At 48.8% G+C, this 24,664-nt stretch overlaps 2 protein-coding genes across 10 annotated transcripts in view; both read left to right on the forward strand.

Moving 5' to 3' along the window:
- The window catches only part of AIF1L (allograft inflammatory factor 1 like), a 21,088-nt gene extending 12,498 nt beyond the window's left edge, over positions 1–8,590 (forward strand). The window contains exons 4-6 of the mRNA XM_049630435.1: positions 250–291; positions 3,408–3,570; positions 5,709–8,590. Of these exons, the coding sequence (XP_049486392.1) occupies positions 250–291; positions 3,408–3,570; positions 5,709–5,796 (293 nt within the window). The 3' untranslated portion in view covers positions 5,797–8,590. The remainder of the gene's footprint in view (positions 1–249; positions 292–3,407; positions 3,571–5,708) is intronic.
- An 884-nt stretch (positions 8,591–9,474) lies between these two features.
- Positions 9,475–24,664, forward strand: part of NUP214 (nucleoporin 214) — a 94,721-nt gene continuing 79,531 nt past the window's right edge. For 3 of the 9 annotated variants that reach the window (XM_049630369.1, XM_049630385.1, XM_049630376.1), the window contains exons 1-11: positions 9,475–9,807; positions 12,257–12,452; positions 12,749–12,900; positions 13,750–13,948; positions 15,167–15,237; positions 16,411–16,474; positions 17,192–17,295; positions 19,227–19,333; positions 19,976–20,042; positions 23,319–23,445; positions 24,401–24,562. In XM_049630369.1, the coding sequence (XP_049486326.1) occupies positions 9,763–9,807; positions 12,257–12,452; positions 12,749–12,900; positions 13,750–13,948; positions 15,167–15,237; positions 16,411–16,474; positions 17,192–17,295; positions 19,227–19,333; positions 19,976–20,042; positions 23,319–23,445; positions 24,401–24,562 (1,294 nt within the window). In that variant the 5' untranslated portion in view covers positions 9,475–9,762. Of the gene's footprint in view, positions 9,808–12,256; positions 12,453–12,748; positions 12,901–13,749; positions 13,949–15,166; positions 15,238–16,410; positions 16,475–17,191; positions 17,296–19,226; positions 19,334–19,975; positions 20,043–20,128; positions 20,533–23,318; positions 23,446–24,400; positions 24,563–24,664 lie in introns of those variants that run through there. The other 6 variants (XM_049630398.1, XM_049630424.1, XM_049630389.1 and 3 more) reach the window with 5 other exon arrangements.

Genomic DNA, 24,664 nt, shown 5'->3' on the forward strand with positions numbered 1-24,664 from the left:
CCGGGGAGGAAGCAGCTGCCCCCTCAGCAGAGGGTCAGAGTGGCCCCCAGCATCTTTCTCCGTGGCGCCTGTGGGAGAGGGGTGTGGGCAGGGCGAGCTCTCTCTCCAGAAACAATGGCTAAGATGACGGGACTCACGTCAAGACCACCGAGGAGGATGGTGTGGGCTCCCTCAGGGGAGCCCCTGGGACCCTCCAGGGGGGTGACCCTGATTCTGAGCTAATGCCGGGTTTTGCTCTGTGATTTCCAGAGAAGTACATGGAGTTTGACCTGAACAATGAGGGCGAGATTGGTAAGTGAGGCCTCGGGTGTGCTGGGGGAGGGGGGGTGTTCAGTGGGTGAAGGGTGTGGGGTCCAGAGAGCCCCACTGACCCACTTGTGTGTGTGAGGGGCACACACGGAAACTTCCCTGTGGGCCAGGCCAACAAGCTGGTCTTACTTCTACCCTGGACCCACTGCTCCCAGATCCCTCTCCTCTCTGCTTCCCCCCCACCCACATCCCTGCTCACACCTCAGGCTCCCATGCCAGGTGCTGGGAGGACCCAGGGTAGAGGGTTTCACGCCTGCCCGGGGCTGGAGATGCTTAGGCTGTTGACACCCTGGTCCAGGGGGCTGGCAGTTCCTTTGTCCTTGCCTTTGTATACTGTCCTGTCTTTGACATCGTGCTTCTGTGTGCCTTGCTTCCTGTCTTCCAGCAGACCCTTACTGTATTGTGTGGTCCAGGTGTGGGGGGTAACAAACGCCTGTCCCGTGGCACTCAGGTTCAAGACCGTATCTTGACCATCGCTAGGAATGCTATGACCTGGTCAAGGCCGGCTGAATTATCCCCATTTTACAGATGAGGAAACTGAGGCCCAGCAGGGTAACTGACTTGCTTGGGGCACGGGGTGGTTAAGTGGCAGGCCCAGGGTCCAGATCCCAGCCTTTGTTTCTCAAACTGGCTTCCCACCTCTGTTTTGCCCTGAGCTCAGTGTTGCTGCTGTGTCTACCCCTCCTCTGTCTTGTCTCCTTCTCCTTTTAAAATATTAAAAACAAATTTTTTTAATGTTTATTAATTTTGGAAGGGGAGAGAGACAGAGCGTGAGTGGGGGAGGGGCAGAGAGAGAGAGGGAGACCCAGAATCCGAAACAGGCTCCAGGCTCCGAGCTGTCAGCACAGAGCCCGACCCGGGGCTCGAACCCACGAGCTGTGAGATCATGACCTGAGCCGAAGTTGGACGCTCAGCAGTTGCCCCTCCTTTTTAAATATTTTTATCTTTTATTTTTCTTTAGAAAAAAAAAATTAGTGGGGGGGGGGGCGGGTTGCCTGGGTGGCTCGGTCGGTTAAGTGTCTGACTCTTGGTTTTGGCTCAGGTCATGATCTCACCGTTTGTGAGACTGAGTCCCACATCAGGCTCTGCGGCTGACAGTGCAAAGCCCGCTTGAGACTCTCTCTCTCCTACTCTCTCTCTCTGTCCCTTTCTCCGCTCACGCTCTCTCTCAAAATAAACTTAAAAAAATTAGGGTTATCAAATTAATGCATTTTCACGATAAAGAAAATTTAGAAAACGTAGTAACGCACAAAGACAAAAATGTCACCTACAATCCTACCTCCCAGAATATAAACTTTTTGGTTTACATCCTTCCATCCTCTGTTCTAATCACAAATGCTATTTTATACCATTTTAGAATCTGATTTTTTTCGAAAAATAATATAATGTGGGTATTTTGACATATGATTAACTTTTCTTTTGAAATTATAATTAATGGGTGCACAATATTTTGTTGCAGGGAAGGCCTATAATTTATTCAGCCAATGCCTTAGTATCGCCCATGTAGACAGTTTCTAATTTTAAGCACTTTTTAAAAAAAATGTTTATTTACTTTTGAGAGAGAGAGACATAAAGCCCAAGTGAGGGAGGGGCAGAGAGAGAGGGAGGGAGACACAGAGTCCGAAACAGGGTCCAGGCTCCGAGCTGTCAGCACAGAGCCTGACCCAGGGGTCAAACCCACGAACCAGGGGATCGTGACCTGGGCTGAAATAAGATGCTTTTTTTTTTCTTTAATGTCTTATTTATTTTTGAGAGAGAGAGAGCGTGTGAGCAGGGGAGGGGCAGAGAGAGAGGTAGACACAGAATCCGAAGCAGGCTCCAGGCTCCAAGCTGTCAGCACAGAGCCCGATGTGGGACTCGAACATACGAACCGTGAGATCATGACCTGAGCCAAAGTGGGACACTTCACCGACTGAGCTACCCAGGCGCCCCAAATTTTGACTATTTTTAATCATCCTGTGAAGAGCATCTTTGCGCATGAATCTTTGTCCACATCGCCGATCATTTCTTTAGAGTAAATCTCAGGAATTAGACATTCTGGGTCAAAGGCTTTTGAAGCATCTTGCCAAATTGCCTTCCAGAAAGATCTTGCCAATTCAGAGTCTGGCCAGCAGCATGGGGGAGACCTTTCACTTTTCCCCGCAGAGTGCTGCCCAGTTTTCTTTGAAATGCCCTGGACATCCTGGCACCTAGGGGTCTGGCATCTGTCCTGCCCACCCTGCTCTCGGGTGAGCTGGCGAACCACTCCCCTGGCCCTCAAATTGGCCCCCTGCCCCACTTCTGTGCCACCAGCCTTTGCCAACCCATTGTTCACAAAACAATATGAAGGAAATTGCCTAAGACCTTGGGAGCCGGAAGGTCAGGGGCAGCAATTCTGCAGAGAGTAGTGACTTTTTGGTGCCTCCCTTGTTTTTCTTGAATTTTATTCTTTTGTTGGTTTTCCTGCTCTGCAGGATATTTTTGGCATCCTCTCCCTGCCAGCGAGGCGGAACCCTAGGACCTCTGGGTGGGAGTGGCAGGTAGAGAGAAGCTGCCACCGGGCCCCTGGCAGAGTGACTTTCCATGCCTGGGGTCAAGTCAACTCCCTGACCCCACCTTGCGGGGCAGTGACTTCCTGGGTAGCGGGAGTGGCAGGCGACAGCTCACCCTCACCTCGGGGGTCCGCGGAGGTGACAGAATAAAGAATCTGTTACCGAACACCTGCTTTGTGCCGGATACTTCTCGCACGTCGTCCTTCCAAATGATCCCATCAACCCATTTTGCCACTTACGGGAGCAGAGTTTCAGAGAGGTTGAGTAGTTTGCCCCAGGTCCCACAGCCAGGAAGAGCAGAGGTGGATTCCAACCCAAGTCTGTTGGATTCTAGATGCCCATGTCCCTAACCGCTAGTCTATACTGTTTCCAAAGAGAGCAGGGAGGGCATGATGGGCTCATTCACCCCAGAAGAGAAAGGCATGTCCCCAGGGAGGGGCTGTCCTGCTGGGCTCCTTCGAGTGGGTGCGGGGTGGGGCCGGCAGGGGGGTGGGGGGAGCTGTGCCAGCTTCCTCGCTTGGCCCATAGCCTGTCTCCACTTAACGGATCTGCTTTTTCCTCCGGCAGACCTGATGTCTTTAAAGAGGATGATGGAGAAGCTCGGGGTCCCCAAGACCCACCTGGAGATGAAAAAGATGATCTCAGAGGTGACAGGTGGGGTCAGCGACACCATCTCCTACCGTGACTTCGTGAACATGATGTTGGGGAAGCGGTCGGCTGTGCTCAAGCTGTGAGTACCGCCCGCCTCTCCTGGGGCCCCTGAAGTCAAAGTCACTGTTGCGTGGACAGAATTCCTTGGGTGGTGTACTGGACCAGGTTCTCAATTTCTCTGAACCCGATTTCCTTATGTGTCAAATGGTCACATTAACGTGTACCTTGCAGGCAGAGTTCGCCTGTAGCAGAACTTCCTGTAGAGTCAGACTCAGTAAGCAGCAACCGTGGTGGTGACGGCAGTGATAAATCTACTGGGAAACCTTCTGAGCCTCAGTCTCCTCGTTTGTAAAATGATTCTACTACATTCCCTGGGGAGTCTCTTGCATTGAACGTACAAATGAAAATATACCAAGCCTATTTGTCATGAAGGGGGAGGTTGAGGCCCAGGGAGGCTGAAGGACTGCTCATGAGCCCACGGGTCAGGCCGCAGAGCTTTAAGTGTGGGGTGGGCTGGGGCAAGATGTATGGCGGGACAACCATCAAGGTTAGACCGCGGTGCACCTGCGAGGCCAGATGGCAGCCAGCAGGAGGCCTGATGTTTTTGGAAAACACCTAAGATTTAGGGCATTTACTGCATGTCGGGTGCTGGTCTACCCCGTGACTCCGTAGATTTATCATGTATTAATTTAGCAAATATTTACCGAGCACCAGCTATGTACTAAGGATTATTCTAGGCGCTGGGGACACATGAATTGCTGGGCTCGTGGAGCTTCATTCTAATGACAAGAGGCAGACAAACACAAAATTAAAACCCCGAAAAAGCCAGATTGCAATGGCGTAGTACAGAGAAAAATAAAGTGGACGAGAAGAACAGAGATGGACGGCATGGTGGACAGGGAAGATCTCACTGAGAAGACAGCTTTTGACCGGAGCCCCGAAGGAGGGAGATGTGAAGAGATGAGCCATGTGAAGATCTGAGGAAAAGCATTCCTGGCAGAGGAAACAGCAAGTGCAAGGGTCCTGAGGCAGAACTGTGCTTGTGGGCCTAAAGGAAAAGCATGGAGGCTAGTGTGTCCGGCCATCAGTGAGTGCAGTGAGTGAAGATGAGTTTGCAGAGACGGGCAGACACGGGACCTTGTAGGTCACGGTCCCACGTAGCACTTGGCACTAACGTGGAGGGATGCCATTGGATGACTTTAAGCTAGGGGCTGACTTTTTAAAAAAATATTTATTTATTTATTGAGAGAGAAAGAGCATGAGTGGGGGAGGGGCAGAGAGAGAGAGGGAGAGAGAATCCCAAGCAGGCCCCACACTCAGCACCCAGCCGGATGCAGGTTTCGATCCTGCGACCTCAAGATCACGACCGGAGCTAATGTCAAGAGTTAATGTCAAGATCACGACCGGAGCTAATGTCAAGAGCCACCCGGGCACCTTGGGGCTGACTTTTAAAAGCCTCTGTCTGCGGTAGGGGTGAGAGTGGCCGCAGGGAGACTGTGCAGGCACGAGATGAGGCCACTCAGCCTGGAGAGGGTACAGAGGAGGTAGGCAGAAACCGTCGGAATCGGGAATGATTTGGGAGACAGAACTGGAAGGTTTGCTTCCATGCCCAGATATGGGGTATGTATAGGCTAACAAGGAGTCAGATGATTCTGATCTGTCTGGGGTCTGAGTCACCGAGTGACGTTGCTGTTTGCTTTAGGGGCAGCGCAGGTGGGGAAGGCAGGAATTGAGAGTTGAGTTTTTAGGGGCGCCTGGGTGGCTCAGTCGGCTGAGCGGCCGACTTTGGCTCAGGTCACGATCTCGTGCTTTGTGAGTTCGAGCTCAGCGTCGAACCGTGAGATCATGACCTGAGCCAAAGTCGGCCGCTTAACCGACTGAGCCACTCAGGTGCCCCTCCTAGATGTTACCCCTGAAGGCTTGGGAGGTTCTTGAACACCTGAAGGGGTTTTGAGCAGAGCCACGGCTCTGCCTCCTTCCGGGAGCGTGTTTAGGGGAAGACGCATGGCTTAGAATACAGAGTTCTCTGCACGTTGGTTTTCTCTTCTGCGAAAAAGGGGCTAGCCACCCCTTCCACACAGAGAAGATCCCATGGAGAATGGGTGCAAGGGCATTCTGTTGGGGACCCTACAGACCCGAGGGCGGGGATGATCTTTCCCCTGATGAGGGAAGGAATCCTAATCCTGTTTGTTTTTTTTTCTCCATCTTCCAAACCAGAGTCATGATGTTTGAAGGAAAAGCCAACGAGAGCAGCCCCAAGCCAGTTGGTCCCCCTCCAGAGAGAGACATTGCCAGCCTGCCCTGAGGACCCCCGTCTGGACCTGCCCCCATTCCTCCCCACTAATTTTGCTGCCCCTCTTGACTCATTGTGATTTGTCTTCTTTGTTTTGTTTGGTCTTGGTGCGTTTGTTTATTTTTTTAATCAGCAGAACCGGTGATCACTTTGTAAAGCACAAATTATCTGCCTTCAAGGGGCTCTGGGTCGGGGAGTTCTGAGCCTTGGTACCCTCCCTCTGTTCTTCCCTCCTCCCCCCTTCCCTGTGCAGCAGGGCTGACATCAAACCAAAAACTGGAGGGGGCAGGGCCAGGACGGGGAGCCTGGAAGGCTGTGGTCCTCATGTTTGGAGCCGGCACAGTCCGTCCTTCCAGGGTCTTGGAGCTAAGTCCAGGCTTGCTGGCCTGGCCCTGGTGAGGACCACACCCTGCTCTCGGAAGGCCCTGGAGTAGGTTTGCTCGGACAGCTCTGTGGTTCGTGCTCTTAGGTTGTCTAGGGCGTGGCCACTCAGTGTCCCATTTCCCCAGCTGATTCCGCCTCAGTCCACACTTCTCATCCTCAGGGAGGTGACAGAAGGAGAGAGGGAGAGAGCGGCTTGGCAATCTGAGCCCTTCCAGAAGGTTCCAGAAGGAATCCTCAGGCCTTGCCTGCAGCCACACCTTTATGGGCAGCTCAGAGGGAAAGTGCAGCCCCCTTGCCCTTTGCTGGGGCAGCAAAGGGGGTAGAAGGGAGGCGAGGGGCCTTGGGAGGCGTGTCAGTTCAGTCTGGTGGCACCTTTCGGGGAGGATGCTGAGGGCAGCAGGATAGGAAAAGGAGGAATAGAGTACTTATGGCAAAAAGTCAGCCCCACTAAATAAGCCAAGAGCTGAGAAACAGAAGGTTGCCTTTCTGATCCCAATCTGCTTGAAACTTGACTGTGCCCCCCCATTTGACTTACCACCTTACATCATTCATTCATTCATTGATTCATTCCCCCATGTAGTCATTCAACAGATATTTATTGACCACGTATTATAAGCTTTAAGCCTCCCCACTTTGTCCCGACATGTGCCTGTCCTCTCACCCCTTTCTCCATCCCAAAACCTTGAGCTTGGGGATTGGATTGGGGTCCCTTGTGATGGACTCCCAGTGTTTTAGGACCCTGATCTGCTCTGTAGGTTAGCTGGACCGGACCTCTCGTTTCACAGGCGAGAAAACTGTGGTGTTCACAGGGATTAAGTGCCTTGCCAAGGAAGGGGTTAATCGGGAGACGGAAGTTTGGACTGGAACCCAGGTGTTCAGATGCCATGCCCATGCCTCGCCTCTGCCCTGGGCTGTCTCAGTCAGTGATGCCAACAAGAGAAGGTGCAGGGAGGGGAAATCTCCTAGGTCAACGATTGAGGAAGGCCCTGGGCCAGGACTCACCCTTCCCAGTGCCTCCAGGTCAGCAACAGGGTTTGGGTAAGGGCCAGGGTGCTCTCCAATTCTGCCTTCCCTAGAGCTTCTCTGCCAAGCCATTTCTCAGAACTCATACAGGAAGGTGTCAACACTCAGCCCCATCTTGGCTGAGCAGAGACCCCAGCCCTGACCCCATCTGTTCCGGAGTCCCTTATACCGCCCACTCAGGACTTAGATGCACTCATCCATTGAACATATTTATTAAACACCTGCTATGGGCCAAGAGCCAAGGACCCAGAAGTGAACTGGACGGACTCATAGAATTTAGAGTCCTGTGGCGAAGTCAGACCCAGGCAACGACGAGTGAGGTGAATGTTAAGAAAGAGGGGACTATGGGGTGATTGCACTGCAATCCTGGGCCCGAGACTGAGCCATGAGTCTTGGAGAAGTCTTCACCAATCCTTAAGTGGAAACGTCTGGGTGCTGTTGGAGGGGGGAGCCAGTGTGGGCTCCCTGCAGCTCCTTAGTGACCCATAATCAAGGGCCCAGGGAGCTGCCCTTAGAGCAGCTTGGGGGAGTGGAGCAGGTGGGGGATGGGGAAATGCCCGGTTGGGTTAATCTACTAGTCTCAACCAGTTCAGGAGCAAGATTATTTGGCCATGACTGGCTGATCCTCAGCCTAAGGAGCTGCTTCAAATGCACAAGCCTAGTTGAAGTTTAAGCCCCAGCAAAACAGTTCTCCCTGCAAATGTAAAATCTTACTCCATCACCTCCTCTGCCTTTCCCACCCCCCACCCCCCACTCTGGAGATCATTAGATGAACAGCTGCCTGTCCCCACCCCTTCCCACTGTCCTCTCTTTGGGACAGGCTGAGACCTTTGAGCAAGGTAACACCTTCCTTAACTACCCGTTATAGTCAGTGTAACTGTTCCTAACTAAAGAGAGGAGAGCAGAAGCAATCAGGCTTACTTGAGGAGGTCCCACAGTTTATAAGACTGTAGAAAGCCTCCTTTAAGGGAGGGGAGCAAGGAGGTGTGTCCCCAGCTTCTGGAAAGGGCAGGAAAGAAAGTTCTCTCGTTGGATGGGGAGCATCCTGGGAAACACCACCAGTTCCTCCACCATTTCCTAGAGGGAGAGGGGCTCAAAAGTGGTCCCGGAAAAGGGGGTGTGGGCATGTATTTCAGATCGTGGCTATTGGCTCTAGGACTTCTTCAGCTGTCTTTTTTCTGAAAGACCAAATCTAACTAATGCAACCAGCAACTTGGGGACTGCCAAGTATGGCTTTGTCCCGGTGACTCAAAAGGAAGGAGTTTGCTAGGCAAGTTCAGGTGGATGAAGTGTGTGTGTGTGTGTGTGTGTGTGTGTGTGTGTGTGTACGTGTACGCATATAAGTGTGTGTGGTGCTGGCTATCATCTCCACGGACTAGAAATAAAACAGACAAACTTATCAGTGTCTTGATTTGTGTATTTTGGGGACAGTTCCTGGGCTCAGCAAATTCAGGAGACAGCGAATATAGTGACAGTTGGAAAGAATGTGTCCTGTGTGTCGGGCTCCGTTAAATGCTGAGCTTCATTTACTCCTCACAACAGCTCCACGAGACAGGTTCTGTTATGTTATCCTTGCTTTAAAAAAGCAGCCTTGAAGCAGATCAGCAATTTTGCTGAAACCAAACAGTAAAGTAGAAGAAAATGATCCCCATCCGCGGCGTTAACCCCTAGGCTCCAGATTTAATAATTTCTGTCCCAGAGCATTTATAATTCCAAAACAAACACCTCTACGTAGGACTGTAATAGTCATCAATCGACACATCCGGACAAGCTGGATTCTAATCCTGCCTTCACCCCTTTCTGAGGGGCACTGGGGAATTTTCTAAACTTCTCATCAATTATATGGCAACAATAAACCCCTCGGTGACTAGGATGTCTTGGACGTTAAATAACACACGTTAAGTGTTTTTGCGCAGTTTCCACGCTCTTGCTCGGGAAATGATTACCCTGAAAGGAGCCAAGCTGATCTCTGGTGCCCTTTACCCTCTCATTTCAGCCTTCCTGCTCAGACACGGAAGAGTCCTCCGTGGCCCCACCCACCCACCCACTTTTCGAACCTGTTCCTCCACACCCCCCTGCAAAGCCTCTCTCAAGAGCTGCCCCCTGGAAACGTCTGTCAGGTTTCCTAACTCCTCTCACTCGGGGACTGTTAGTAACCACCTACACCCCAGTGTTAATGTGAGGTCTCAGCGGCACAAAGGAGTAGGGGGAACGCGAGCAGGCGCCTCGCAACCACAGAAACCAACAGGCAGCCAGCCCGCTCCAGCCTCGACGCCGGGAGCGGGACCTGGGCGCTTCAGGGCGCAGGCGCGTCCGCCCTGGGGCCACGCCCCCTCGTCGGCCAATAGGAGGCGGTGGCCAGGAGAGCGCGCGACTTCAGGAGGTCCCTCAGTCTCCGCCGACCACACCGCCCACTGGGACGTATGACGTCACCAAAGCGCGCCGGAAGTGCGGAGTCTGCGGAGCGCAGCCTGCTGTGAAGGAAGGAAGTTGGCCCCGGAGCGGCCTGGGCCGTGTGGGCAAGGCCGCGGGCGGCAGCAGCGGCTGCTTCGGCCAACAGAGGGTGGCGCGATGGGAGACGAGATGGATGCCATGATCCCCGAGCGGGAGATGAAGGTCAGAGACTGGCCGGGGCCTCCCTCCCTTCTTTATTCCCGGCGTCGCCCTGGAGCCCCGCCGAACGCCGGAGCGCGGGGGCCGGCTGTCCCGCTTCCCGCTTCCTGCTTGAACATTTTACCGCGTTCAGAGCTCTCGCCCGCGTCCTGGAGCGGGCTGCCGTGATTAGCCCCACCGAATCCGTTTTCCCGTCCCTGGTTGGTCTTGTGCGCGCCACTTGAGTTACCCTAGTTACTTCCACGTGGTGGTCGGTCAGAGTAGTGGTAGTAATTGCTGTTTAAGAGCGTTCTCCGTGTGCCGGACACTGTGGTCATAATCAGCGCGGCAACCCCGCGCGTAGCTGCTCATAACGAGGAGCACATGGAGTCTGGGGAAGTAACTTAACCCAGAGTCACGTTTGACAGGGGGGCTGAAATTTAGGTGGTGGTTTCTGTTTTTATTTTTTAAGACCCTCTCGCCTCCACTTTCCCTGGTCTCCTTTTGTGAAGTGGTCCAGGCTTGCGTAACGCGGAGCCGGGGTTCGCCACCTGTTTTACGAAACCTGTAGCGACATGGAATAGAAGGACTATTTTGGTATTGAAAATAAGCGTAAGGTCAGGCAACGAAAGAGAGGGGCAGTTGATCCAAATGACGGTTGTAAGTAAGCTGCAGGAAGCGTTTAGGCGATTGAAGAGGTCCCTGAAATGTGTTTAGGGCGTAGTAATCCATCCCATATGTCGAGTAGTGATTCCCCCTTGAGAATGTCACCGGGGGGGGGGGGGGGGGGGGGCGGAAGGCGTGGGGACCACCCGCTGAGAGTGTGCGGATTTCTCAGATAGGCTGGGGCAGAAGGGAAAAAAAAGGTTCCAGAACTACAGACTTAGAAGATGATCGTCTCCCTTTGAGTTACTGATTATACCAGAAAGGAAAACTTCCCTGGGACCCTTTGTCCCACCGGCTCTCCACACACACGTGACCGTGACTCAACTAGGCTATTTGGGATTATCAGGATGAGAATTAGAAAAATACTGAAAATTTCATTCTACGCCGGCGTGGTCTCATCTGGAAAGCTGTGTTTTTTTTCTGGTCGCATACTCATTTGGCATTAAAAGCATTTCAGTTACTCTTTCAGCAACTATGAATAAAGAGCAAAGCTAAGGAAATTGGTAAGTGGAGTGTGTTAGAGTTCCCATACAAAACACCATACATGTACAAACATGTTAAGCTGAGAAAGGCTGTCTTTGGCTTTTGCCCTTTTGGAACATAAGCAAAAGGGGGTTCGCCTCCTTTTTACCAAAACCTTGACGTAAGATCAATCTGGAATTCAAGAAAAAAAAATCAACACATGTGGTACAACGGAACATAGTGATTGGTAAACCTATGCAATTCTCACCGAGAGGTGACACCCACTGAAAATCGTCTTTGTTTTTTTTTTTTTTTTCAACGTTTATTTATTTTTGGGACAGAGGGAGACAGAGCATGAACGGGGGAGGGGCAGAGAGAGAGAGGGAGACACAGAATCGGAAACAGGTTCCAGGCTCCGAGCCATCAGCCCAGAGCCTGACTCGGGGCTCGAACTCACGGACCGCGAGATCGTGACCTGGCTGAAGTCAGACGCTTAACCGACTGCGCCACCCAGGCGCCCCGTGAAAATCGTCTTTGAAGGCATGTAGATCAGTTCGCGGAAGGCTGGGTGAGACAGGCAGTCAGGAGGTTGGGGCAGGCTCCCAGGCCCTGGAGTGCTAAGGAGCGTGCAAATGGACGGAAATGGAAACGGAATCGGTGGTGGATGGAGGTGGCCCAGGATGTTGCACAATTAACGGGGCACTTGTGGGAGTAAAGCAGAGCGTTGTGAGGTGAGGCTGCAGACGCAGACAGGTCAAGCCATGCCTGGCCTTAACAGCCTGTGCTAAGGGCTTTGGACTTGTGTTTGGATGTCCTCAGAACACCTAGGTAGGCTTATAGGTCTTGACTATTAAGAGATTGGCCATACCCATCCTTTTCCGTGGTGTTTTGTTTAGTATCTGATGCAGGTAAGACGGCTCCTGGGATCCGGTCGTCATTCTGTGGCCATCATGTCCACGTACATGTTTGTCAAGCACCGCACTGGCAGTTCAGGCTAACAGCGTAGTTGGGTGATGCCTTCGATATTTCACAGCAGTTACTGAGGACTCCTCTGGGTCATGAGACAGTACTTACCGTCAAGTAGGACAAGATTATGAATGATCAAGTACAGCACCTGTGGTTAGGGCAGTAAACTAGGAGTTCAGAAAAGGAAAATACCAGTGTGAATTGGATTAGTTAAGGAAGGCTTCATGAAAGAATTTTTAAAACGATATTTAATTCGATAAACGTTACTAGGTCCTCTGCCGGGCACCACAAACGGCTGGGTTGTACTAGGATTAGGGCTGTTGGACTATCATGGAATATCTTTTCCCTGAATTGATCTTGGTTTCATCCTTGACGACAGGATTTTCAGTTTAGAGCCCTGAAGAAGGTGAGAATCTTTGACTCCCCTGAGGAGTTGCCCAAGGAACGCTCGAGTCTGCTAGCCGTGTCCAACAAGTATGGCCTGGTCTTTGCTGGTGGAGCCAGCGGGTTGCAGATTTTTCCTACCAAAAATCTTCTTATTCAAAATAAACCTGGTGACGATCCCAACAAGATAGGTAAGTTACTTATTGTTTGTTGCCTAGTGGAGAGAGGGGTGTAGTGAAGGAGTCTCTTTCCCAAGAAATCATTCTAGTATTAAAATTAAAGTGGCTGTGAATCTTCAGGTTGACCCCCAAGAAGAAGTTCTAGGCAGGAAGCCTTTCTGCTTGTTCTGCATGACTAGGCTTCAAAGTGCGCTTGTATGTTTATGTAGATGTAAAAATTGTTTCACATACACCTTAGACCTGGTAAAGGGGTTACAGCTTCTGCTTCTGCTTTGTCTTTTTTTTTTTTTTTTTTAATCTTTTCTTAGTTGATAAAGTTCAGAGCTTACTGGTTCCTATGAAATTCCCGATACATCACTTGGCCCTGAGCTGTGATAACCTCACACTCTCCGTGTGCATGATGTCCAGTGAATATGGTTCCATTATCGCTTTCTTTGATGTTCGCACATTTTCAAATGAGGTAAGCTACTGGCAAAGGGTAGCATCAGCATGGGACCTACAAAATTTGTCTGGTATTGAGTCATAACCTAGAAATTCTTGGTTGACTCTGGGAGTCTTTTTTTCTAGATTAAAGTAGGGGTTTAAAAAAAGGCATTAACTGTGGGATCTTAGTCCTTTGAGATAGAAAGGACTTCAAGAAATTCTTCCCTAATACCCGCCCCAAGGTGTTTTTTTTCTCACTTACAAATGAGAGAGCCCACGCCCAGGGAGCTTTAGGTGACCTGCCCCAAGGCTGTAGAGTTCATAGTAATGTCCGAAGTTCCCATATCCCAATCTCCGGCCTCCTCTGGCAGTGTTCTTCCATTTCTAGCAGTTTGGGAATGATATTGTCAATAATCTGAGTATTTACACTGACTATGTGCCAGGCCCTGTACTGGTGCTTTATAGGCCTTGTCCTCGTTCCTAAGTACCGTGGCCTCACAAAGTAGATGCTGTTGTCTTCATTTTATAGATGGAGAAATAGTCCCAAAGAATTTAAATGTGCAAGGGTCCAACACCATTAAGAAGCAGAGCCAAGATTTTAATCTAGTGTTTGCTCTTTACTGATTATTTTGCATTTGTGTATTCCCCTGCTGGAAGTTCTTCCAGTGTGCTAGGATAATTGACTGCCATTTTCAAAGTTGTGTTGAAATTGTCTAACAAATAGATTGCTGCATAGAGCTAATTTGTTTTTGTCACAGTCGTGGAGGAAAGTAAACTGTAATTTGAGAAAAAACTTGCATATTCAGTAATTTTCTTCGACTATTAAATGTCTATGTGTTTATTAATTTATCAATTTATTTTTGCTCCTGGGCATTTGTTTTAAAAGGCTAAACAGCAAAAACGCCCATTTGCCTATCATAAGCTTTTGAAAGACGCAGGAGGCATGGTGATCGATATGAAGTGGAACCCCACTGTTGCCTCCATGATGGCAGTTTGTCTGGCCGATGGCAGCATTGCTGTCCTACAAATCACAGAAACAGTGAAAGTGTGTGCGACTCTCCCTTCCACGGTGGCAGTAACATCTGGTGGGTAATAAAGGCTTTCACTCCGTAACATACAATAATGGTAATCTATTTAAAAATTAATTTCTGGAAATAAAAGCAAATGGGGTTTTTTGTTGTGTCTGTTGTTATTTGGTAGAACTGGAGAGTATTCTTTATTTCCATAGTTCACATTCTTAAAGCCAAACAGCAGACAGGATTTAACTTGAATGTGTGTAGCCGTTCTGGAGAAAGAAATATTTTGGTACGGCTAGTTTAGAACTGTGTTTTTAATTTTTTGTTTAATGTTTATTTTTGAGAGAGAGAGAGAGAGAGCGTGTGCGCGTGCGCACACACACACACACACACACACACACGTGCAAGCGGGCTAGGGGCAGAGAGAGGGAGACATAGAATCTGAAGCAGGCTCCAGGCACTGAACTGTCCGCACAGAGCCCAACGTGGGGCTCGAATTCACGAACCTCAAGATCATGACCTGTCCGCCCAGAGCCCAACGTGGGGCTCGAACTCATGAACCGCGAGATCATGACCTGAGTGGAGGTCGGATGCACAACAAACTGAGCCACTCAGGTGCCCTCGGACTGTTTTTGAGAATGATTGTTTCTGGATCCTAAAGAGTGGTGGATGGTACACTGAAAGCCATTTTGTACCTTCAGGGGCAGACTATTACCAGTGTCAAACAGGAGTAAGAGAATAATTTCTCGATACTTGAAAACTTTTTCTGTTCTCTTTATCTAAAGACTACAGAGTTTTCTGTACCTTCCAGCTTTCTGGACAATACTCCATTGACAAAACATTTGGAACAGTCGACTTAATGGCCCAGTGGTAAATCATAATTGCTTTGTATCATCAGAATGATCTTTAAAAAAATTTTTTTAATGTTTATTTTTGAGAGACAGAGAAGACGAGCGGGGGAAGGGCAGAGAGAGACACAGCATCTGAAGCAGGCTCCAGGCTCCCAGCTCTAAGCTGTCAGCACAGAGCCCGACGCGGGGTTCAAACTAATGAACCGTGAGATCGTGACCTGAGCTGAAGTCGGACCCTTAACCAACTGAGCCACCCAAGGGCCCCAATTTTTTTTTTTTTTTTAACTTTGTTGAAAAAAGATGATCCTAGAGTCTTCCGTGGGCTGACCAGGGAATGGGAAGTGGTGATTAAATGGCTGTTTCGGGACAGATCTCATTGGTTTGCTCCATTTTCTTCAATTTGTTCCTAATTGACAGCATTTTCTTCTTTGCTCAGTGTGCTGGAGCCCCAAAGGGAAGCAGCTGGCTGTGGGGAAACAAGATGGAACGGTGGTCCAGTATCTTCCCGTAAGTTGTACTTCAGAACGGTTTGTAAGTTACCCACCTTTGGTGGGTAGTTTGGGGTCTCAGCATTTCTTTGTCAAAATGTGATTCATGCTCGTTACGACAGATTCATCAGTACACAAGCAAGCAGGAAAGAGGGGAACTCTTCCTGTCTGTCCCATAGTCTTTCCAGAGGCATACTCTGTTTTCTTTAGCGGTAGCCTCCAGACTTTTCTGGATGCTTTTACAAATAGTCTGCGTGTAGATGCATTACACATCTGTTGTACACACTGATAATAACGCTACACCGTGTTCCCTGGCTTTACATTCCCAGTACATTCTATAAGAACGTTCCATCAAAACGGTGATAGCATTATTTGTCAGCTAGCTGAGTCCATCTTAAAGGTTCAGTTTCTCTAATTATAGAAACTAGAGAATGGATGCTCCTGTCACTCTGTCACCCCCTCCCTGTGGTCTTCCTGGGATAATATTCACAGATACTCTGCAATATAATTTTGGCAAAGAATCCATGTATTTTGGGTCGAGCGTGGATGGCAAGGAGGCGTTCGTAGGCAGTGCTGAGACCTGTGTTGCTGTGAGTTCCTCCTTGAGATCCCTTCTCCATGGGGTGTGATAGCAGTGGATGTCTGAGTTTGAGGTTGAGGGTTTACTTCTTAGGGTATCGCAGAAAGTTGTTATCTGAAAGCGGGTATATATTCCGTCAGGGCGTTAGCTTGTAAAAGGATAATAGGATTGGCTTAATTTTATGGGCTTGCTCTTTGCCTTTTTTGTTTTAAATGTAATCATTTTCAGAATCCTTCTTCTGACTCTTGATCCGTGGAGCCACTTCATTCTTCGGAACGGCTGGATAGTAGTCCGCTCTGCGGACGCGCCATAATTTACTCCCCCGTCCCGCTATTGCTGGCTGTCTGTGTCAGCGTGGGTGGCTTTGCTGCCATAAATGGTGTTGCCTTGCGCATCCTCCCTCTACGCCTGCACGCATTCTTGAGAGATTTCTGTAGGTTGGGGTGCTGGATGTAGGCATTTCCTCTTCCCTGTGCTGTCTCCTGGCTGGGAACATGAAACCTAGTGGTTTCTGGGGAACATGCTGGATTTGACGGAGTTTCAGCGGCTCATGTGTGTTTCATTTGACACTCTTCCCCCCCCGCCCCCCAACCCCTCCCAAATCTCTTTCAGACTTTGCAGGAGAAAAAAGTCATTCCTTGTCCTCCGTTTTATGAGTCAGATCATCCTGTCAGAGGTAACCCATCTGCTTTTCTTTTCTTTTTTTTTTTTTTTTTTTTTTTTTTTTTTTTAATTTTTTAATGTTTATTTATTTTTGAGAGAGACAGAATGTGAGTGGGTTAGGGGCAGGGAGAGAGGGAGACACAGAATCCGAAGCAGGCTCCGGGCTCCGAGCCGTCAGCATAGAGCCCGACGCGGGGCTCGATCTCACGGACCGTGAGATCATGACCTGAGCCGAAGTCGGACGCTCAACCGACTGAGCCACTCAGGCGCCCCACCCATCTGCTTTTCTTACGGGGCCAGCCTGTCACGAGGTGACACTGTATTACAGAAATGTCAGATCATGTGATGTATCTATACACCCGCCCAGGGAAGTGTTAGTGCCTCCAGCATGAATACTCTCGTTATCACCGTTGGCCAGTTAAGTCAGCACAACAGCAGTCCTCTGGTAGACACCCGTGTCTCATGGTACATGATTATGGATCCTGACTTGTTACTAGGATTCTTTCAAAATTTGCCCTGATCATAATCCACCAGGAAAAAAAAAAATCCCACTTTGGGATGGATTTGGGCTTCCTGCATCTTTGTATCTGTGAATTATATTTAGTCAGTAAAATCCGGACCTTTGTCAAAACTATAGTCCTCTGACTTTTTTATCCATGGGCTGTTAATTTTTTAACACGCAGGAGCTCTTCCCAAAGTGAGATGCTTTATCAGAGTGTGTGTATTTCAGTTCTGGATGTGCTGTGGATCGGTACTTACGTCTTCACAATCGTATATGCTGCTGCAGATGGGACCCTGGAAACTTCTCCAGATGTGGTGATGGCTCTCCTCCCGGTACGTTTGTGAAAGGGACGTCTTTGTTCTTTGACAGCCACAGAGGTCTTCTAGTAAAGGTTAAGGCTTGGGCTCCAGCTTCCTTTTGCTGACAACGGTGGTACGACTTCAGGCATAAAACTTGGCACCACGGGCCGTGGGGGCCAAAATGATGGTGTCTTCTTTTTTTTTTTTTTTAATTTTTTTTCAACGTTTTTTATTTATTTTTGGGACAGAGAGAGACAGAGCATGAACGGGGGAGGGGTAGAGAGAGAGGGAGACACAGAATCGGAAACAGGCTCCAGGCTCCGAGCCATCAGCCCAGAGCCTGACGCGGGCTCGAACTCACGGACCGCGAGATCGTGACCTGGCTGAAGTTGGACGCTTAACCGACTGCGCCACCCAGGCGCCCCAATGATGGTGTCTTCTTACAGCATAATCTACCGTTTAGTCGTAAAGCGAAGAAAATCATAAAGCTTGCTTTCGCTTACATTGTAAACTATGAGTCCTGGTAGGTGTCAACCTGATAAGGGTATTTGATTGATTGATTGATTGTCAAGTTAGCTAACATAAGTGTGGTCTTGGCCTCAGGAGCAGCCGATAAAGATATTTTAGAAAAGCAAGAAAATACCTTGATTTTTAAAATTCTTCCACTTGTTTATACTTAACCAGATGTTTATCAGATGCCTGCAGGGTGCTAGGCACTGCTTTAAATCTGAGAATACCGTGGTGACTGAGGCAGGGTCCTTGCTTTTGTGGGTCTTCTATTTCTAACGAGTGTGCTAGTCATAGTCAGTAAAGAAGTGCAGGTCAGGGAATGACAAGGGTGAAGGAGGGAACAGCGAAGCGTTCGGGCGGATAATGACGGGGCTGCAGTTCAGACTGGGTGCGCGAGGAAGGCCTCTGAGGAGGAGCCCTTTGAGCGAGAATGGAATGACCTGAGGGAGTGAGTCATTTTGAAAACCGGGAAGAACATTAATAACAAGATCTACAAAATGTGACTACGTTGCGGGGACATTTAAAAAAAGACAAATGAGGCAGCGCATATACTTTCCAATCGGTGCTGGTTTTCAAAGTCCATAAAAACATTTAAAACTACATAAATAAATGTCTAAATATAACAGAAGTGGGAGTCGCACTAGATCTGTTTCGCAGCCTTGTTTCAGTGGTAAATCGTAAGCATCTTTTGAAGTCCTTGAATACCGTCTATATTTGGCTTTTTGGACAGATGATTTATTTAGCTCTTCTTCCGCTCCTGGATCCTCAGGTGGTTTTCAGTTTTCCTGTTTTAAGGAATACCACGATACGTCCTTTGGTGTACATTTTATGTGATTGTGTTTATCTTGTAGGATAAATACCTGGAAGAGAATTTGGTTCAGTGATATATGCTCTTGTTGCTAAGGTTTTGAAAACATTGCCAAAGGATCTTCTAGAAAAGCTACAGCAGTTTCCATTTCTGCCACCAGCGTGACTCCCAGTTGCCCCAGATGAAGTCCTTATTTGAAGAGCCCGTTAAGATGTTCTGTTCCCAGGGAGAATATCAGCTCTGGCATTTATTGATTCTTGGGTTCCGTGTCCTGGGTTAGAAGCTTTATATGTGTCATTTTGTTTCACACTTAAAACCGCCTTTGACGGCAGTGAAGTGAGTTCCACAGGCCCACTACGTGCATAAGAAAACGGTATCAGAGAGGCTGCGGGATCTGTCCGTGCCTGGCCCACAACCAGAAAGTGACAGAACAGCGTATATACAGTTCGGTTCAGTGGCCACCATTCCCGTGCCTTGTACTACTCCACTCTGCCTTTATATCGTGCCTGTGGACTTGGACATAGATTTTTGGGTGAACTTTTTCATAAAACTTAAATGGTTTTGTTTTTTGTGATCCTTAACTGTGTAGAATGAAAGAAAAAGTGCACATGGGAATTTTTTTTTTTTCTCCTTTTGTTTCTGGTAGAAAAAAGAAGAAAAGCACCCAGAGATATTTGTGAACTTTATGGAGCCCTGCTATGGTAGCTGCACGGAGAGGAAACACCATTACTACCTCAGTTACATTGAAGAATGGTGAGCCGAGAGCCCGAGAAGGGTTCCTCCTCTCTCTGTCGGGTCCCGCCTGAACCACTTGGTTCCCACGTTGAAACTCTTTTCTGTAGGAAAGGAGAATGGAGAGTCGAGGTGCCCCACACATATTTTCCTCTGATGCTGGATAATGTCTCTCTGACTCCTGTTTCCCCAGTCTTGAATTATCTCCATCGAATACTCACTGATCCTAAAAACCCCGTTTTCTCAATAACCCCGGTGATGACTTGACGACGATACTGATATGTAAGGAACGTATTAAAAATTTCCCTCAGAGCAAAGGGCTTCCTCTTGAAAGGTAGATAGCTTGAAGCAAAGCTTCTGTCCGGAATTTCACCAGATTATTCTGTTGACAGGGCGATAGATTTATTGGAAATTCCGACCTGATTTTGTCATGTCTCTCGGAAATGGTCAGGCAGTTGGCCGGCTCTCCAGGGCTTTATCCGGTGAACTAAGAGGTTAAGCTTTGTATCTAAAATCTTCTCCCCTCTCGTCAGCCACGTAGGAAACCTCACCTTCCTCCTTGACGTCTTGAGGAAGTCCTCATGGACGCTACCTCAGGCTCAAGTCGGGTTAGAACTGTTGCTGTGTTTTAGTTTAATGGCCTTCCGCTTTTATTCTTCCAAGGGACTTAGTGCTGGCAGCATCCGCAGCTTCAACAGAAGTCAGTATCCTTGCTCGACAAACAGATCAGGTAAATTTCACTTGCTTGTCGCTTCTCCGTGATACTTTTCTGAGAAAGACTCTGGAGGGAGTTAAAACTATGGTGAAGGTTTAGATGAAGCCACGTCCCTTTGAATGAGTTCCCGGGTGACAGCAAAGCTGACGCCTCGCTGATGTGACCGAGCGCCTCGGGCCAGGTGGCTGAGATGTCACAATGGACACATGTGGGTTTCAGACTCCACTGTCAGCCAAAGCCCTTCTGTCCTTTCTGGATCCACTCTTGATCTGTGGAAACATACGATGAGGTCTGCTGTCAGCGGGAGCACGCCTGGATGTAGGAGGTTTTTCTGCCTTGTTTTGTTTTATCACCTTTATTTTTTCGCTCTTGCTTGAACCTGCCCCTTCATTCAGTCAGCTATAACCCATCCTTGATTAATGGAGAGAAACATGCAGATCATACCAAATTGTGACTCATCAGGAATATTTTGTTTCACTTTGGGGCCGCCTAGGTGGCTCAGTCGGTCAGCTTCCGATTTCTACCAATTTCGGCTCAGCTTACGATCTTGTGGTGTGGGGGGGGCATGGGTTCGAGCCCCGCATCGAGCCCTGCGTGGGGCTCTGTGCTGACGGCTTAGAGGCTGGAGCCCGCTTCAGATTCTGTGTGTCTGTGTTTCCCTCTCTTTCTGCCCCTCCCTTGCTGTGTTCTGTCTCTCAAAAAAATACATTTTTAAAAGTTTTTAAAAAGGGAGGCACCTGGGAGGCTCAATCGTTTGAACGTCCAACTTCGGTTCAGGTCCTGGTCTCACCATTCAGGAGTTCGAGCCCCGTGTCGGGCTCTGGGCAGAAGAAGGCTCAGAGCCGGGAGCCTGCTTCGGAATCTGTGTCTCCCTCTCTCTCTGCCCCTCCCCCACTCACGCTTTCTCTCTTTCTCTCTCAAAAATTAATAAACATTAAAAAATTAAATTAAAAAAAAAAGAAATATGTTGTTTCACTTTGAAAAACCACCAGAAAGCTAAAAGCCCATGCAAGTAAGTGCCCACCTCCTTTCTTGCACTTCGTCCTCCTTGCAGACGAACGACGTGGGCTGAGGTGGTTGTGACGCCATCCGAAACTGTGGTGGGTTACGCGGAGTCACCACAGAGCAGATGTGCTGAAACGGAAAAGTTTTCTTGAAACTGGCGCCTGGAATTTTAAAGAAAAACTTTTTTTTTTAAGTTTGATTCATTTATTTTGAGAGAGAGAGAGCGCATGAGCAGGGGAGGGGCAGAGAGAGGGAGAGAGAATCCCAAGCCAGCTCTGCACGGTCAGTGCAGAGCCCAACACAGGGCTTGAACCCGTGAACTGCGAGATCATGACCTGAGCCGAAATCAAGAGGTGGACGCTTAACCGACTGAGCCACCCAGGCATCCTGAACCTTGAGTTGAAAAATGTCTCGTGCACCCCACACACAGATACATATTTCTCGCCAACCGGTCAGTATTTACCCATCATTGTCCACATGGCCAGGTGGTCCAGTGCATGGCTCTCGTGGCGTCTAGGGTGGGCCACTTGGGGGTCACAGGCTGAATGCAGCAGCCTCCTCTGAAGTCTTTGATCGATTTCAGTGACAATTTCTTAATATCATGATTTTATGTCCCAACACCCTTTAAATATACTTATGTTTGTGTTTCTTATCAAGACAGTTTATGTACGTGGTTAAAAAATCAAATTCTAGAAAAGGGTTTATAAACGAAAAAAGTCACCCCTGCCCTACCCTGTCCTTATCCAGTCCTGTTTAGAGGACTTTTTTTTTTTCAAACTTGTAGCATGTTTTTCTTTTAAAAGCTAACCTCCTTATCCCTAAGTAATACTCTGCCTTATCACTAGATAGTGATTATTAATTTTAGACCTTCTTGGCTGTTGTGGCAGGTGAAGATATAGCTCACTTGAGGCCCTGAGATCTTTGTCCTTCCCTTACTAGGGTTACAGTCCTATTGTAGTTTCTTCTGTTGGCTGGCTCTGCAACTATAAGTAACATTTTTTTATCTTCATTTCTCATGACATCACCATACACGGTGAAGTTCTCTGACCTTGCACTTTGTGGGAGGAATACCTTCTCCCCAACCCTTGCGTTCAGCACACCTTCCCCCACTCCTGCCTTCCAGCTCTTGGCATTCTGTGGCTCGTCTTTGGTAAAATCAAAATTGGTATTGTTCGCATTCTGTTCCGTAGTGATTATCAAGTCTTCTTTATTTTGAAATTTTTTTTTTTTAAGTTTATCTTGAGAGAGAGAGGGAGAGCATGAGCGGGGGAGAGGCAGAAAGAGGAAGAGAGAGAATCCCAAGCAGGCTCCACACTGTCGGTGCAGAACCTGATGCCGGGCTCAAACTCGCAAACTGTGAGGTCACGACCCGAGCCAAAACCAAGAGTCAGACGCTTGGCCGACTGAGCCACGCAGCCTCCCCAAGTCTTCTTTATTTTGTGTGTAGATTGTTTTTCAAAGTTGACATCAATTTTGTTTACATTATTATGAATGTGACTGTTATTCACACCATTGCAAAGTCATGGAGTACGACTGCATTCCCTTTCCTCAACAGCTTTTTACTTTTCTGTTATTCATGGAGCATTATTATTCCCCTTTGATTCATGCTGCCCAGTTTGGGTCAACACTGAAAGTTAGACAAATGTGATTTTTAAAAATCAGAAGTTATTTATTGGCAGGAATACAGCCCACTCAGGCAGACAGGAGCAACAGGGCAGTTTATGGGAAAGACGTAGTGGTTTCTCAAGGACCCCAAAGGCAGGAAGGGGGACCAGTGTGAGGAAGTGATGCCGCGATCTGGGAAGACAGGAACTAAGGGTGCTTCTGTCTCCGTGGATGAGCAAGCATAGAACATGTGGCCAGCTTTATTAGCCACCTTGCGGAAGACCGCAGTAGCCGTCAACTGGAGGTCCTGGTCCTGGTCCCACATTTCCAGGGGCAGCTGCTGACTGGTTGGTGCAGGTATGCGATTCACCCACCGTATTTCGGAATCTACCTGGTTGGGTTGGACGGTCCCTCGGAAAGTGTTCATGATAGCGGTTATTTGTTCCCGAGGCAGAGACTTGGTATACCAGGGGCAGATAGGTTGATTTGGAATATTAACCCCTCACTTGCTAGGACGCTCATGGCTTTTAGACCATCTTCCCAGATTTCCGACTCTAGTCAGCAAAGAAATCGAAACCGAGAGGTTTTTTTTCCCCTTCTCTTCTATTTGAACAATGGTAGGAGAACCAACGCAGAGCTCTTACCAACACAGCATTTTCACCTTCTGCTTCTTTCTTCCAGGTTAATTGGGAATCTTGGCTCCTGGAGGATTCTAGTCGAGCTGAACTGCCTGTAACAGACAAGAGTGATGACTCACTACCCATGGGAGTTGCCATAGACTATACTAACCAAGTGGAGATCACCATCAGTAAGTGTGGTCTGATGTAGTTTAGTTTCTGATCACGGTTGGTATTTAAATCCCATTCTGTGGGTTCGTGACAGAATCTACGCTGCAGGGCACTTTTAACTTCTGGTAGCCCATTTCCGCTTGAATGATACAGAGTGTTTGGTGATGACACTAGCCTAACTTGACGGACACTCTTTGACAAGACGAGTCAGACCGTGTGTGTGTGTGTGTGTGTGTGTGTGTGTGTGTGTGCGTGCGCGCGTGTGTGTGTGTGCGTGCACTTCAAACCGTAGCAGCGCTTGGTTTGAAGACACAGATTAGAATGGACACCTCAAGCACTTGGCTTCCCAATCGGGCCTGAGTCTGTGCTCTGAGTATGTCTTCTCCCCGGCTGAAGCATGGCAGAGCTGTGCTGCGAAATGTGCAAGGGCAGTGGAAGACTGGAGTTCCTCCCCTTTCCCTAGTCGGGTTATTTGGTCTTACTAGCTCATTTACTTTGATTCTTTTCCAGTCTTCACTGACAAACTGTATGCTTATGACTCAACTGTGAATGAACATACAGTAGTTTGACTCCCCTTTCTGCGTCCTTCTGTGTGTTTTCCAATGTCTGTAGTCTGTCACTTTTCTGCTAGATCAGCCCCTTCCTAGAGATGCCGGTCTCGGGCAGGGGAATATCGTGAACACTGAGACACACTTGTAAAGCTCGCGGGAGCCTAGGGACAGTCGCGGCTGCCACGGGACTGCCAGAACTGCCCTGTAGGGTCCAGCAGGGTAGGGGCGGTCAATAATGACAGTAGCTCTCTTTAATGAGTTGGTGCCTGAGAGACTGTTCAGATATGAATCGGAACACGGGGGCTTGAGCTTTACTGTTGGGATGAGTCTGTTCAGCCCCTTCTTGCTTGGGGCGGTCTTGCCCTTCCCGCCCAGGCCCTTCATGACTTGGCTCTTTTTTCACTTCCGTTTTCTTTCTTAACAGATGACGAGAAGACTCTCCCTCCTGCACCAGTTCTTATGTTGCTTTCAACAGATGGTGTGCTTTGTCCGTTTTATATGATCAATCAAAATCCTGGGGTCAGGTCCCTCATCAAGACGCCAGAGCGGCTCTCATTAGAAGGAGAGCGACAGCCTAAGTCGTCAGGTGCGTGCCTCTTCCTGCGCTGGAAGTTGGGGAGTACCGTGGGCTTGTTCTGGACTATTCCCAAGGGTAAAAACTGTGTGGGGATGTGTCGTGGTCCTGTTC

The sequence above is a fragment of the Panthera uncia genome, chromosome D4 (assembly GCF_023721935.1).
Source record: "Panthera uncia isolate 11264 chromosome D4, Puncia_PCG_1.0, whole genome shotgun sequence".
Classification (NCBI taxonomy): Eukaryota; Metazoa; Chordata; class Mammalia; order Carnivora; family Felidae; genus Panthera; species Panthera uncia.